Source organism: Ictidomys tridecemlineatus, chromosome X (assembly GCF_052094955.1).
Source record: "Ictidomys tridecemlineatus isolate mIctTri1 chromosome X, mIctTri1.hap1, whole genome shotgun sequence".
Lineage (NCBI taxonomy): Eukaryota > Metazoa > Chordata > Mammalia > Rodentia > Sciuridae > Ictidomys > Ictidomys tridecemlineatus.
In genome coordinates, this window is record NC_135493.1 from 36672105 (window position 1) to 36687423 (window position 15319).

The window sequence follows — 15319 nt, forward strand, 5'->3', positions numbered from 1 at the left end:
AGATTTTTTATAAAGTTTCTTGGATATTTTATTTATACATTACCTGCGTATGAAGGTGGTTTTGAATATGTTTAAATATTTATAATATTTTCATGTCATTAGTCAGAACTTTAAAGTTAAATAATAGGAGTGATGCTAGCATCATTTTCTTGTTCTTTATTTTAATGGCAATGGGTCCAGTATTTCACAAGTTACTATGGCATTCATGATTGATTTAAGGTAAGTTTTTTTGTATAGTTAGTTTGCTTCTGTTGTAGTTTTACTTAGATTCTTTTTTTCCCTTGGGTATGGGGAATTGAACTCAGGGCACTTGACCACTGAGCCACATCCCCAGCCCTACTTTGTATTTTATTTAGAGACAGGGTCTCACTGAGTTGCTTAGGGCCTCATTGTTGTTGAGGCTGGCTTTGAACTCACGATCCTCCTGTCTCAGCCTCCCAAGCCACTGGGACTACAGGTGTATGCCACTGTGCCCAGCTTAGGTACTTAAAGTAAATGGATACTGAATTACACCAAATTATTCTATTGATATAACCATGTTTTCTTAAGTTGTTGACTTATTCATTGAATTCTATTGATAATTTCTTCTTATTTAATCATGATTACATCTTAGAATGAATCACACTTGGCCATAATGTATTATTCTTCAAAATCATTATTGTTTTTCAATTTGCTAATATTTTATTTATAATTTGGGGGATTATTTTCATGATTGAAATTGGCCTATAGTTTTGATTTGGGAATATTTTTACCAGGTTTTGGCATTAAGATATTCTAGCTCTGTAGAATTAATTGGGGAGTGTTCATTCTTTTCTATGATTTGAAATATTTTCAAAGTTAAGAAAATTGGCTGTATTTTTAAGTTCTATATACAGCTGCAATGCCATCTGATCTAAATAATTTAATTAGTAGATATTTCAAAACAATCTTAATTTCTTTTATGATTATTAGTCTGTTCAAGTTCTTTATCTATTGGTGGTTTGATTTTGATCATTTATATTTTTTAAAATGCTATCACTTAGGATGTCTTCACCTACTTTTAATTAAAAAATGACTTAAAGCAGATTAACAAAAATAGGATTATCATGTCACACAACTAGAAGCCTAGAGGTTGAACTGTTCTCAGGTTGGTTAATTAAGTGGCTTAAAAACTTTACCAAGTACCCAACTTACACTATCCTCAGCATGTAGGCTGCATCTCTTAGTTTGGCTGCCCTCATAGTTCCAAAATGAATGCCAGAGTCTTTAGGGTCACATGTAAATGCCAACATTCAGGGGCAAAAAAGAAAATGTTTCTTTTTTTATCTCTTGAATTGCAAAAAAAAAAAAAATCCTTTCCTAGAAGCCCTCTAGCACATCTCATTGGCTAGAACTGCATCAGAGACCCAAATCCACTTTAATCACTCACCAATGCAATCACATTACCAATATCAATTAGTTTTATAATAATTATGACTCTTTGCCTAAGGTGAAGGAGGTGCTTCTTGCCAGAACACATGGCTCTATGGTGGTTGTAGTATGGAGCTATGGTTATACATACAAACCAAAGAAAGGCTCTGCCAACAGAGTAATCCCCCACCCCTATCTTCATCACTATTTCTTATGATAATTTAAAACATTTATTGAGAGGCTACTATGTGCCAGGTTCTTGGAATAGAGTAGTAAATATGACTGATAAGGGATTTGCTATTATGCAGCTTACATTTGTGTTGGGAAAACTAAATGTCAAAATAATAAACAAAATATGGTCAATTCAAGTAATGTAAGTTCCTATAGAACTTATCTTGAAGAAAATATTGAATAAATCAAGCCAGGGTAATGAGATAGTGACATATGGAGGAGCTTGAAAGAGTAGTCCTCTTGGAAGGCTTTACTGAGGTGATAACATTTGATCTATAATACCTATATAATGAGAAACCAACTGGAGACCTATGGAAGAGCAAACCACATATGCAAAGGCCCTGAGATAGGCACATGCTTGACAGCTTCGAAGAACAGAAAGCTATCCAATCATCTCTTTAATACCATTGTGGTTTATATGGTAAGGCCTGTGCACATGCTATTTCCACTGTGTAGAATGATCATCCCTACATAGCCTTCACTCATCTCCAAGGTGGAGTTGAACACTTCTTCCTGTGCTCCTAATATAGATAAGAAACCTTATAACACTGCAGTACATTTAATTTATTTGGTTTTTTGAGGAAAAATGAAGTTTTATTGCTTTGCTAGCAAAGGAGAAACACAGGGGACTCCTGTCCCAGAGGCTGTGATTCTGCACATCCAGGGGAACAGAGGACTTTTAAAGAGGTAATTCAAAGGTTACATTCCATGTGTTCTCTGTCTGAGTTGTAATGATTTATTTATATTTTTTGTCTCCTGCTCTGGAACTTGCAGTTTATTGAAGGTAAGGCTATGTCATTTGATTAAGTATATTTGTGTTCCCTACTACCAAACACTCTGGGCCTGTCAAATGATAGGTACAGGACAAGTACTTATTGAATCAAAAGACTGAATATATACTATTGTTGATAGTACTATAGGCTTTATGGAGCATATAAAAGAACCTGCCTTCATTGAAGTAGTTAAGAATATAAACTCTGGAATTGGAAGCTTGCTTCCAAGTCCCCTCTACCACCTACTAGCTGCATAATCTTAAAGAATTTATTTAGCCTCTCAGTGCTTCAGTTTCCCTATCTATAAAGTAGGAGATAATAAATTAATAGTTAACTTATTATCTCACAATGAAGATTAATTTAAATACTATATATGAAGCACTTAGTACATATACCTGCACATAAGTGCTAAATATTAACTATTTATAAATTGATGAAATTGTTAGGTTGATAAAAATTTATACACACATGAAAACAAAATTCTGGAAATACATCACTATGCAGGACTCTATGCCTCCTAAACCAAGATGATATAAAATCATGACCTCAACAGTGCATTGTGGAAGGAAAGAAGGAAGGAAGGAAAGGAAGGAGTACCCACAGTGTAACTTGTGCTGGCCTGACCATTTCTAGAGCACTTTGTTTATTTCTGAGCATCAAAGTATAATAGAGATATAAACAAACCATTAGGATGCTCCAAAATCTGGAAACTACTTAATAGGAAGAACTATTGCAGAAACTAAAAATGCTAATTGTAGAGAAGGGTCTATTTGGACAAAGGAAAACATGAGAACCAACATCAAATTTTTAAAGGTTGTTATGTGGAACAAAAGAGCTTTGCTTGATATTACTGTAGAGAGCAAAAGTAGGTCCAGGGAACAAAACCTGGAACATGACCTCAGATGAACATTAAGAACATTAAGAAAATCAGCACTCACCACATAGGTGATATTGTCAAGAGAACTTTTTTGTTGGGCTAGGGATTATTTTAGATGACCTGTAAAATCCCTTGCAGGAGGTTCAATGATTGGTACTTTTCAAGGAAAGTGTAGTGTTATTATTTTAAAGTTAGGAAATTATCAACATGGCAATCTGAAAGAAGCCAAAATGTTCTGGAAATCAACACCCCATAACCTTCCTCTGAATAGGCCATCCCTGTGCCTTTGTACATGAAATTTGTACTATAGTCACACTTTGGATTGGGCAAAGTCCCTCTTCAAATGTAACTTTTTTCCTAGATAAGTTATGTCTTTAAGCTATTCAGACATTACTACCAGTTTTTTATCATAGTGCTTGGTATATAGTAAGGATCATTTACTGAATGTATTAGTTCTCAGTCATTCATACTTTAGATTGCACAGATTTTATCAGGTTCAATCTTTCTGCCTTAAAATGGCCCTGAAGAGATGGACAATTGGACAGATGAGCATGGATAACCAAGAGAAGTCACAAGGTTTCACCATTTATGCCCCAGTCCTTATGAAACACAGTATGAGCTCTGTGCAGATACCAGGTCCCTCTGAAGGTATTATTATTTTTTTTAGTTGTGAAGCCAGGCTTTTCTCCTCACAGATGAAGTTCTGTGCTGGGCAGTGATCTGGGCCAGGATTTGGCAAGACCACATTGCACCCTGGCTTTCTGCCCAGCCCATCGATTTAGCTCTTTAAATCGCATCATTTAAGCCTACAAATGTCACAGACACCATTAGACAAACTCCTCTGGCCAGCAGTGAAGGAAAGAGAGAACATGATAAGCCCTCTGAGGCAGCCTGTTGAACCATTCTTAATCTTTCATGCTTGGGGGACTACAATGGGAATGGGGTTCGCTGGCAGAATGGCATGGAATACAGGCAGGTTTTGTCTTCAGCAGTTAAGAATAAATTTCAAGGCTTGGTGGCAATGGCAGTTGAGTGAAGTCTGCCAAGTAAAATGGTAAAAGGTGATTAGAAGGAAACTTCTCAATAATACCTTCAGAGATGCCAGGAAATCTATCATTATTTCCTTATTCCCAGAATTATGGCAGAGTAGAAGTAATAGTAAGCATATGGAGAAGGGATTGATCTCAGTCTGGAATGAGGCCAAAGCTGTAAGGGTTATGTGGCTCCAACTTTGGGGACTGGAAGAGAGCAGGGAATGAGGCAAGTCACTTGACATCTACATGAATTTCATGTCAAGAGACAAAATAGGGAACTGAATTTTTGTTTCATTCTCAATGCATAGTGTAAAGGTGGACATAGCTATTTAAAAGAGATTTCCAAGGCTGAGCAGCAGGCCTCTCCTTTCCCCACCATCCTTCTAGTCAGACATCTCTTTAATTCCAAGGTCACAACAACGTTCTTAATGATGAAATCATGTTAAGATATTAGTATCTGTTGGACTGAGGGTGTGACTCAGTAGTAGACTGCTTGCCTTGCATGTGCAAGGCCTTACGTTCAATCCCTGGAACCACACATAAAAAAGATATCACTAGCTGATAGCCATATGATTTATTATTCCTTCTAGGGGTCATTTTGGAGATGTCATACATTAAAGCAAAAGAGTGACTCACTAATGGTACAATATCAGGCAAACATCTGGAGATATTTTTTCTTTCTACAGAAGGATTCAACAAAGCCTGTCATAACAGCCCACTAGAAATGAAATAGATCAGATTAATCCAAATGCAAGGGATGAAAAGTACAACTAGATTTTGAGTTGACTATATACCATCCAATTATACTTATTTCAAATCTTAAATTACCATGATTTCACTGTCGTCTCTCTTCACTACTTTAACTCATGTACATAGTGAGAATTTGACACATAGAATTCCATGAATGGTACTGCTTATTGAATTCATTATGGTAACTATCAGAGGCAATAGTAGTATAGTGCTGCTCCAGTACCTGGCACAGTGCCTGGGGCATATTAACTATTCAAAATTATAATAATTATTTTTACATCTTTATTGCCCCAGCTCTTGGCATAATGCCTGGCATAAAATAGAGCACTGCTGAGTTGCTTCCCGTTGTTCTCACTTTTCCATGGGATACATTTTTCTTCTGTTTTCCCCAATGCTGTGCCTGACTAGTATAGTCTTAGATCTTCCTGTAAGAATAGTGCTTAGCTCAGCACTATCAGTGACACCATCAGAAAAGCCACTTAGCCTTTTCTTCTATAGCAAATGGATAGCGAGTGTTTATGACCATTTTTTCAGATAGGAAAACTGAGGTTATGAGCTGTTACCTTGGAATTTTAGCTTACTGCTCACCCTTGTATCTTATTATAGCTCCCAAAATAGGACTCTGCTCCACATCCCACCCCCCCACCATTTCCCTACCAGGCCATCGTCAATCTCATCAGTTTTATTCTTACACTCTGTGGGGCCTGGAATGCCCTCATATTTTCATATTTATTCCATCCTCCAGGGATTAGCTTAAGAACTACCACCTCCATGAAATCTCTGAGACTTGCAATCCTCATTGAATCTGGTGATCGAGCCTGTTCTGAAATCACAAAGCATCAAATCAGTACCATCTAATTTAGCACTCAACTGTGCCAACTCTCCTCAGTTAGATGGTTTTGCTCATTAAACATCCATTAATTGAGTATCTGTTGTGTAGCATACCCTGTGTGAATGTTTGAGAATTCTCAAATCAAAGTAATCCTACCTTTCTATTGAAGCAGACCAGGTTCCCCACCCAAAAGACCTTTGCCATAATTAAGCTTCTCTTCTTGTCAGAAAGATTTTTACAAAAAGTGTCAAAATAATGTCAGCAGGGTTTCTGCACAGGGCATTGTGGTTTGAAGCTTCCTCTTTCTTGTAAGTACAAGGTTTGCAGACAAAAGGTATGATAGAGTTAGAATCTGCAATCAAGCTTGCTGGGCAAAAAGATATTATCTCTGTTTTCTTGGTAAAAAGTGGTAAAACCTCTGTATAGCCTAAGACTATGGGATAAAGAGTAACTGTTATGTACCCATCTACTGTCATGTAACCACACCACTGAAAATAAATCCAAAAGAATTTCCAGACTTGGGGTCCAGAGATTTTTAGCCATTCACAACTTGGACTGCTGTAGCTTATAAACCTGCTTCCTAAAAATTCCTCAGGTATCCAGCCTCTACTGTCTTACATTAGTATGGCTAAAACATAGGGTGAAATGAAGAAAGATACAGGAATATCAATGGAAGGTTGCCTCATTCTTTCTTCATATAGATACCAAGAGGCTAGGGTGTGCCAGGCACTGGATGAGGTGCAGGTGCTAGAAAAATAGGACAGATGCAATTTTTGCACTTGAGTTTTAAAGTTAATTGGACAGGAGAGATAATTATCCAGCAAGACAAAGAAGTATGTAAAGAGAAATTATGGTAAGCATTCAAAAGAAAGGAAGAGGACAGGGTACAATGGAGAGAAGAATATGAAGCAACTATTTTAGATAGGGTGGTTAGTGAAGGTTGCTGTAAGGAAGTGGTATTTTATTGAGGCCTGCAAGATGAAAAAAGCTGGAGAAGAGTGTCCCAGGCTGTGATCAAAGCTCTTGAGGGAGGAAAAAGTCTCAGCATATTGGAAGAAGATTTAAACTAGGCATGATGGCACAAATCTGTAATCCCTGAAACTTGGTGGTGGGGGAGGACTGAGGCAGTAGGAACACAAGTTTAAGGTCAGCCTCAGAAATTTAGCAAGACCCTGTCTCAAAATAAATTAATTAATTAAAAAGACTCAGTGGTAGTACCACTTGGGAATCACGTGAAAGACTCTGGGTTAAATCCCCAGAATTTTTGTAAATAAATCCCACTTTTTGTAAAAAAATCGTTCTGACCCTTTTGGTTTACAACATAGAGAGCAGTCTACAATTAGTATTGTGAAGAAGAAAAAAAAATAAGAAGTTCCATAAGGCTAAAGAGTACTGGCTAGGGGTGAGAGAGTTGCTTAAGAAGACAATGGAGAGGTAAATGCTTTGGAGAGCCAATACCTTGCAGACCTTATAAGGAATATTCATTCATCACAAAGGCAGGAGAAAACTAACCAACGAACAATAAAATGGGATTTTTTTTTCATGGATAATTTGGGGGTAAGATAGAAGGTAGACTTCAACGGGAGAAAATACAATCAGGATGATCAGTCAATTCCAAGGTCATAGCAATGCTACAGGTGAGAGATGATGAAAGCAGCTACCTGCTCTTTCCTGCCCCCTCCTGGCACCACATTGATTAGCATAGTGCTAGGCACACTGGGAGCTCTAAGTGATCAAGTAAACAAATGAAAGTTGAATTGAGTTTCTATTCAGGAGGTCACACAATCTCTTCTCCCTTTCCCCTTTTGGTTTACAACATAAAGAGCAGTCTACAATTAGTATTATTAAAGTCATTTGCTGTATAGTTGTCAATGCTTACTCTGAGTGCTGCTTTCCTTTAGCTACTGCTGAGTTACTTGAAAGTAGTGAAAGAAAATACCAGTGCTTCTCAAGAGAGCCAAACAGCACCCTGCTCTCCTGAGAACTGGATGCAAAGAGAAATTTGTCATTTAGCCCTCTTCAGGGCAAGAGGCACCTCTCATCTACAAATGCCAACTTCCCAGAAGATCACAAGGACATGAATTACAAATTCCACTTGATATAATATATGCTTCTCCCTCTGCCAAAGCAAGGATATAATTACCTGAAAGAGTGAGGTAAATGTTTGTGGAAGCTCCATGTCTTCATTTTCTCTTACATCCAGGAGATGAGACAAGGGTATCTTTATCACATTTCCATTTCCTTTTGCTGGCAAAATAGTTCTATAATGAAAAACACTGAAATAGGACCATTCTAGTTCGGCCTCGGAGGGAGCCTGGAGGACTAAGAGATGGGAAGGAAAGGGGAGCCAATCACCTAATGGATCTGAGCCTCATGTTCTCCCCTGAGATCATCATTTCCATCTTACAGGGCTAGTACAAGAAGTCAATAAGGAATGTGAGTGAATTTGATCCTGTAAATTATAAGACAAGAGCTCTATCCTGTGATTCATTCTATGCAAATGAAGGCAAAAACTGTATCTTTTTTTCTTGCCCTCACAGATAAAGTTTAAACACATTGTAGGAGCTCAGTAAATAGGTTTTTACTTAAAAATCAATTCCATTAAGAATAATCTGGCTTTAGATCTGGTACAAATAAAACAGACCATTCACTTCTCAGAATTAAATCAAACAGATTCTCAGATCTGTTAGCGCATTGGTTTGGAACAGTAGAAGGAAAAAAATCATGGATAGGCAGAGGCAGTGCATGCTTATCTTTTGCAGATGGCTTTGGCTGATTGGAGTCAATATCCCTTCCCCAGTGAGCAGCAACAAGAAACAGGATTGCAGTTAGCACTAAAACAGCATTTCAATCTAGGATGTGCATCTGGGACAGTTGCAAATGTAATCTTGAAAATTAGTACAAACCCACAGACCAAGGGCTCAAAAGGAAACTGGCCAAAGATGAGCACCAACTTTCCATCATCAACCAGCAGTATTATTATGAGTATTTTCAGGCAGCAGAAAGGAAGGAAGGAAAGAAGGAAGAATTTGTACCATGTGTTGGAAGGTTTACTCTGCCAGTTGCTTCGATAATGTACACCTCCTGTAACTCTCACAATAGTTTTACAAGGCAAGAATTATTCTCTCACATAGGACCTGGCACACAATAAGCAGTCACTAAATGATAACTGCCAGTGATATTATTAACATGAATAACCTTAGTAATAATAAGTGAAGCACAGAGGGTTTGAGTAACTTAGCCAAGGTCTCAGAGCTGACAAGTAATAGAACGGGTGTTTGCGTTCAGGTCTTTATAACCCTAAAGCCTGAGCTTTTTCTGCTGTACCCCTTAGCAAGAGGGAAAGGGTAGTGTCATTAAAACACTTTGGGATTTTTCCAACCCCTTAGCAAGGCTGCCCTCTGTAACTTGTCACCTGAGACCTTCAGATAACTAAGAATGTTTTTGGTCTTTCCCTCTCTCCTCACTCAGCTTTCTAAATTGCTATGAACCATGGCCCAGCTATACTACAAGAAGGTCAATTATTCACCATATAGAGACCGCATCCCCCTGCAAATTGTGAGGGCTGAGACGGAGCTCTCTGCCGAGGAGAAAGCCTTCCTCAATGCTGTGGAGAAGGGGGACTATGCCACTGTGAAGCAGGCACTACAAGAGGCCGAGATCTACTATAATGTCAACATCAACTGCATGGATCCTCTGGGCCGGAGTGCCCTGCTCATTGCTATTGAGAATGAGAACCTGGAGATCATGGAGCTACTGCTGAACCACAGCGTGTATGTGGGTGATGCATTACTCTATGCCATCCGCAAGGAAGTGGTGGGTGCTGTGGAGCTTCTGCTCAGCTACAGGAAGCCCAGTGGAGAGAAACAGGTAAGAGAACTCCCTACATGCTGGGAAATGGCCAGAAACAGCAGCACACAGTTCAAAGCCTTGAAACTAGGGAAGGTTAGATAGGCTGGAGTTAGGAAGCCCTATCTCAGGAATCGCTTCAGTGATCTCAGGTGGTATTCTAGAGCTATGCTGAGTTATGCTCACTTGCCTTTTCCTTTTTAATATTTGCCCATATACATTCAATACATAACAATGCAAAGTTGTGCTCTTCATTTCCAGAATATGCAAGCTCTTTCTACTTCTCCTACCCCTGCTTCTTTCTTCATTTCCTTACTCTACTCAATGGTTACATTGTAGAAAATAAGAGACCAAACACAGACCTGGCTTTCTCATTCCGACTGGCCTCTCTTCTACAGATGAGAAAGGAAACTTTGAACTTGGATGCCACTGTAGAGATACAGATGGACCTAAGCCCTCCCATATTTTCCAAGTACCTGTTCATGTGACTGCAATCCACTCATAGACGTTTGGGTTTTGCCTTGGTTATTATCATATGCTTCAAGGCACCTAGATTAGATATTCCATAGTCATCTTTGATACCTCCCTCTATCTTGCCTCCATATTTAATTCCTAAGCCCTATGCTTTCTTAATTCCCATACATATTTTCTTTTCTCTCTATCCCAGCTTCCACCACTATGACTCTATTTCCATCATCTCTCTCCTAGATGAGTGATTCTCAAAGTATAGTCCCTAGATGAGCAGCATCAACATTAACTGGGAGCTTATTTTAAAATGAAGAACCTTAATACCCCCCAGTTCAGTTCTAAAAATCACAAACTCTGGGGTTGGGTTCAGCAAGCTGTAACTTAATAAGCCCTCCAGGGAATTTTAATGCATGCTAAGGTTTGAGATCCACTGTCCTGGACTAACAAAAAATTTCTAGCTGGCCTCCCTGCATTTTCCCTTCTTTCAAGCCATCCTAAAAAAAAAATGAGCTTGGTTTATTTGTATTGAAATCTCATAATGATCCTATCATCCCTGTCCATCTTTCAACAAGTATAATATCTCCTTGAATTAGTCTACGTTCTGTTTCTGTGACAAAATACCTGAAGCTTTGTAATTTATAAAGAAAAGTATGGACAGGCACAGTGGCACACACCTGTAATCCCAGTGACTCTATAGGCTGAGGCAGGAGGAATGCAGGTTCAAAGCCAGTCTCAACAACTTAGTAAGGTCCTAAGCAACTTATGAGACCTTTTCTCAAAACACAAAATAAAAGGGACTGCGGATGTGGTTCAGTGATTAAGTGTCTCTGGATTCAATCCCTAGTACCAAAACAACAACAACAAAATGTATAACTCACAGTTTTGGTGCCATCTATTCAGCTTCTGATGAGAGTCCCCTGGGCTGCATCACATTGTGGTAGGAAAAAGAGCAATATGAGAATATATAGTGGCCTCAGCTATGCTGAATTTTGCTTACTTGCCTTTTCCTTTATAAGAACATGCTCTTTTATAACTAACTCACTCTGCAGGACCAGCATTCATTCCTTTCCAGATCAGTGCTCCCAATAACCTAATTATTTTGCACCTCTTAAAGGTTCTACTACCTCAACATCACCACACTGAGGACCAAACCTCCAGCAAAAGAAACCTTTGGCGACTAACTGCATCCATACCATAGCATTCCTTATTAGAAGAGAAACCAACCCATAAAGCCTAACACTCAGTATCCTTCATATAATAATCTTTTTTTAGTCTTGTCTTCCCCTAGTCCTTTGTAAACACCCCCCAAGTCAGACAAGTCTCTTCACTGTCTCTCTTCTTTAGGAGCTTAGAATTGGGCATATAGTAGGGACAAATAAAATACTGAATCATCAGAAATACAACACCTCAATACATTCCACAAAGTAGAGATAGTAGAAAACAAGACACTTGACTAAAGGTTTCTTGAGTAAAGGGTCTAGATGCCCTCCTACCCCATCAGCATTTAACACAGTCCTGAGAAAGTAGGGACTTTGTCTCTATTGTTCACTGCTGCATTACATCACTAGAAAAGTGCCTGGAACATCACAGGCACCTGGTAAATATTTATTTAATGAATGAGTAATATGCAACCAGCACTATACTAAGCATCTTACACTACTTACCCCATTTAATCCTCTGAGCAACTTTATTAGGTAGACACTATTATATCATCACATTTTACTATTGAGAAAAATTGAATCCCAGGATAATTAGGTCAATTTTCTGATCACAGTTAATAAATGGCAGAGGCAGGATTGTAACCCAGGAAGCCTAGCTCCTGAACTGCCCTTTAACCACTACCAATACTGCTTCCCTGGCAATCTAAATAAATCTTAGAATTCCCAGTGTTAAGAATTATGAGACAGAACAGATGAATGCAAGATGGATGAGCCCTCTGGAAAGAACAGGCCTGAAGGATCTGGATGAATAACAAAACAAAGAGGTGAATGTTTCCTACTCAATTCATTTCACCATCCCCATCAAAACTCATCTCTTTCTGTGTCCCCTTTCCCCAAATACATGTTAAGTGTTGAGTGGTTTAATGTGTTAATATTCTTGAAGACTTCTAGTGACCTTGCTCCAAAATGACCTTTTCTGTCCCCAACATCCTGCAACCCATTGGCTCTTCCCTTCGCTAGATACCAATCTCATGCCATTTTCTACCACTGGTCAGCCTCACTTGTAGAAATGCCTAGTCTCTGTAACTAGATTGTTTCCTAAATGTGAGGCATAAATTTAGTGCCCACCTGTCTCCATGCTTATCCCATAAGTATCTAAACAAGTGCCTACTAGATAATTGATGATATGTAAATATTTGCTGAGGGATATGAAGGAGTCCCTCATGAAGGATACATGAAGTATATTACCTAGAAAGCACACGACTTGCTATTAAACAAGACCTCTTTGAGCTGGGCTCGGTGGTGCATGCCTGTAATTCCAGCAACTTGGGAGGCTGAGGCAGGAAGATCTTGAGTTCAAAGCCAGCCTCAGAAGATTAGAGAGACACTTAGCAACTCACTGAGACCCTGTCTCTAAATGAAATATTTAAAAAGGCTGGGAATGTGGCTCAATGGTTAAGCACCCATGGGTTCAATCCCTGGTGCCAAAAATAAATAAACTAACAAACAAACAAACAAGACCTTTTTGGCTTTCATATTCAATCCCATTTAGACTAGTAACTGTTTGAAGAAGAGAATATATGGAAGTTTGGGGTTGGGGGAACCTAGCAATGTTGACACTAGCTAAGTTTTTAAAATAGGCCAAGTTCTTGTTCAATGGGTCCACTTTCCCCATCATTCCTGAGTGCTCTAGCAAATGATGAAGTTTTGCCAGTCAGGATGAAAGTTACCAGGTATACTTAACACTCAAGTGCAGTCTTTGCCTCTCCTGGGCAAAGACAGAACTTTAACTCAATAGGAATGAACCACTTGGGGGTGGAAAGTCAGGCATATGGAACCTGGGTAAAGCTATCTAGGGCAAGCTCTCTTTTGCCAGGACCCTTTCAGACACAGTCAATATAAGACTTTCTTTGTCCATGCTCAGATATCATACTGCATGTACAAACTCACAAAGCCATCAGGTCCATTCCCAAGTTTCTGCAGAAGGTAGCCTTCTTCTGCCCTTTTCCTGCCCTACTCCAACCCCTCCCAGCAGCCTGTGCTACATTTCATTTTCTTCCACTGCTCTGACAATCATTATGATAAGTCAGATGTCAGTAACTATAACAACAGGCTGCCACAGTGCTGGGGCTCTGTCTTTCTGGGAGATAGATACACGGTTGTTTACCTGGGAGCAATCAGGGCTATGAGTCAACCAACACAGGCCTCCTAAAGGACCTTGGATTCAGCTGGGTGGTCCACTCATAGGAAGGTACTCAAGTCGTCTACACATACAATCTAAACCACCGTCCTGTTTCACAGAGGCTCTTCCCTATCTCTCCAGAACGTTGGGTACAGCTGATCTCCCCTATTTTGGAAAAGATAAACCAATCCTCTCCTTGTCATTACTGGGCAAGAACTTGAGCCCCAGGCGAGTGGCAAGACCTCCTATGCTCTTTTTTCCCCCATCCCCCTTATGTTCCTCTGCCTCTCTAGCCTATCAAAACTACTCTCAGATGAAGATCACAGCCAGAGCATAAATGACTGACATGACTTTCAAGTATCAACACCATATGAAGACATGAATTTTTAATAGAGATCAAATATTAAAGTAAAAATGATGAGACTCTAGCAGGTAGAATTTTCTGCACCAGAGGGTGTATGTGTGTGTGTGTGTGTGTGTGTGTGTGTGTGTGTGTGTGTGTGTGTTACTTTATGGTCCTCTAGTTGCTCCAGAAATCTGATGTTTTGGGCCCACTACCTAATCACCATGGTCTATTCCTCTAGGGGTAGATTTTGGCAACCTGGAGGATTTGTGATTTCTTGGGGTAAGTAGTCTCAGAATTCAAGCTCTATGGACAACAGGAGGTCTAATGCCAGCCTATTTCTTGTCAGCAAGGGAGACTATATGAGCATTCTCAAAACCAACTCAAAATCCATTGACATGCATATATATGAAAAGTTGTAAAAATGCAGATTCCTGAGCTTCCGTGCATACCTACAGAATGAGAATCTGGGGTTTAGGCCTTAAATCAGCATTCAACAAGCTTATCTCTACCCGTTTCGAAGTAAGAGGTTCATGCACCTCTCTATTTCCTATAACTTTCATAACAAATATCCATAAAGTGAATGGCCTAAACAAAATGAATATAGTATCTCTCAGTACAGGGGGCCAGAAGTCTGAAATGAAGGTGTCAGTAGGATTGGTTCCTTCTGGAGGGAGAATTAATTCCACACCTTTCTGCTAGCTTCTGGTGGTTGCCAGCAATACCTGGCATTCCTTAGCTTATAACTGCCATCACTGTAGTCTCTATCTCCATTGTCACAGAGTTCTCATCTGTGTCTTCTGTTTCTGCATCCAAACATTCCTCTCCATTCTCTCTCTTTCTCTCTCCCTCCCTCCCTCCATCCCTCTCCCCTCTCTCACACACACATAGTACTGTATCTTATATCTCCTTGGCCCTTGAAGCACAAGCATAACTTGAAAATCCCTGGCCTAGAAGAGAAGAACAGATTCTCATTTAGAGTTTGTGCTGTTAGCCAGCTTATAACTAACAGGGTGACCTTGGACAACTCACAAGCTTTCTATAGCTCAATTTCATGTTCTGTAAAGTGAAGCTAATAATACCTAACCCCTACTGCCTGCTGTAAAGAAGAAATAAGATTAAGATATGTCAAAGTCTTTGGGGAAAAAGTTTTTGAAAATGTTAGATAGAGGTCAATGACTACTATTCCTTCAGGCTTTGTTCCTTCAATTTGACTTAGTTTGTCACATTGTGTGGAAAGACTATCCAGGAAGTGGAATTCATGACAAGGTGCTGCCAGTATAATGTGAGGGAGCAGTTAGATAGTGAGCTGGCCCAGTTTACAGATTATCTCCCTCTGCCTGACCTTGATGGCAATAGTCTCCCTTCTGCTACCAGGCAAGCTACATGACTTCAAAATCATCCTTACTTTTTCACTAGAATCTAAGGAAT

General features: G+C 39.3%; 1 protein-coding gene across 8 annotated transcripts in view; it reads left to right on the forward strand.

Moving 5' to 3' along the window:
- Trpc5 (transient receptor potential cation channel subfamily C member 5) overlaps positions 1-15319 on the forward strand; it is a 273724-nt gene that overhangs the window by 122412 nt on the left and 135993 nt on the right. For 7 of the 8 annotated variants that reach the window (XM_078034368.1, XM_078034364.1, XM_078034365.1 and 4 more), the window contains one exon: positions 9358-9756. In XM_078034368.1, the coding sequence (XP_077890494.1) occupies positions 9379-9756 (378 nt within the window). In that variant the 5' untranslated portion in view covers positions 9358-9378. Of the gene's footprint in view, positions 1-9357; positions 9757-11317; positions 12188-15319 lie in introns of those variants that run through there. The other variant, XM_040284507.2, reaches the window with a different exon arrangement.